This window comes from Camelina sativa, chromosome 19, assembly GCF_000633955.1.
Source record: "Camelina sativa cultivar DH55 chromosome 19, Cs, whole genome shotgun sequence".
NCBI lineage: Eukaryota > Viridiplantae > Streptophyta > Magnoliopsida > Brassicales > Brassicaceae > Camelina > Camelina sativa.
The window spans coordinates 8,154,687-8,155,726 of NC_025703.1; the positions used below are offsets into that span (position 1 = coordinate 8,154,687).

General features: G+C 39.9%; 1 protein-coding gene across 1 annotated transcript in view; it reads left to right on the forward strand.

The window, feature by feature from the left end:
* Window positions 285-1,040, forward strand: part of LOC104767554 (phylloplanin-like) — a 1,524-nt gene continuing 768 nt past the window's right edge. The window contains exon 1 of the mRNA XM_019241150.1: window positions 285-603. Within this exon, the coding sequence (XP_019096695.1) occupies window positions 366-603 (238 nt within the window). The 5' untranslated portion in view covers window positions 285-365. The remainder of the gene's footprint in view (window positions 604-1,040) is intronic.

The window sequence follows — 1,040 nt, forward strand, 5'->3', positions numbered from 1 at the left end:
CCTTCAGAAAAATTGCTGGAGTATTATAATATAAATAGATTGTTTGCGGTTTTGTACATACTGTAGTTGAAATTACATTTTAGGATCCGGGTTTACGATCAAAGTTCAAACCTAGGGACATTTTCACTTAATTAGATTTAATTAATTATAAAATTGTATAACAGAGCAAACGCATCATTAGAGACTTTAGATATAAAATTGCAAAATAAGTAGGAGGGGCGATATCTATAAAACTTGTTCTATAAATAGAGCTGCATGGGGAAGACACTTATCACATCCAAAACTAAAAGTAACACAAACACAAGAAAGCATATACTTTCTACTCTATAATTTCATTTACAATTGTCTATAGTAACCCTACAAGCATGGCACTCTTCAAGAACAAACGCATGATCTTCTCATTGATCTTGGTGTGTCTCATTGTGGTGTCTCCAGTGGCTGAGGCTCAGCTTGGTCTTGGTGGTATTGTTGGTGGTCTTGGGGGCCTTGGTGGTCTTGTTGGTGGTATTGTTGGTGGTCTTCTCAATCTCGTCAATGTCAATGGGGTTATCTTTTGCTCTCTCAATGGCGCTCTCAACGGCACTTCTACTCCCGTTTTCGCTAGTAAGCTTTTTTAAGAACTTATGATATACCAAGTTTATAAAACCAACAATATTGTGAGACTACTAAATGTATAGAATTCACGAAATTTCAGCAACTGTTTTGTCTTCTATAGTAAGTAATAATCTTTCGTACACTCAAATTTACTAATCCTACTATATATACTGCAAACGAACAGATGCAGGAGTTCAGCTCCAGTGCGGAAGGCAAAACAGAGTTGTTTCAACTGCGACCACGAACGCTGCCGGATTATTCTCGCTTCCTACAAACGCAATTCAGATGTTGCTTTCCACACTTCTTTCTGATTGTAGGGTCGTCGTGACGACCCCTCTCTCCACCTGTAACGCTGAACTCCCTTCTGTCGGCAGCCTCGTCTCACGGTTAACCATGATCGGAAGCAGCGTCTCCGGCCTCCTCAGCATCGTTGATATCATCCCTGC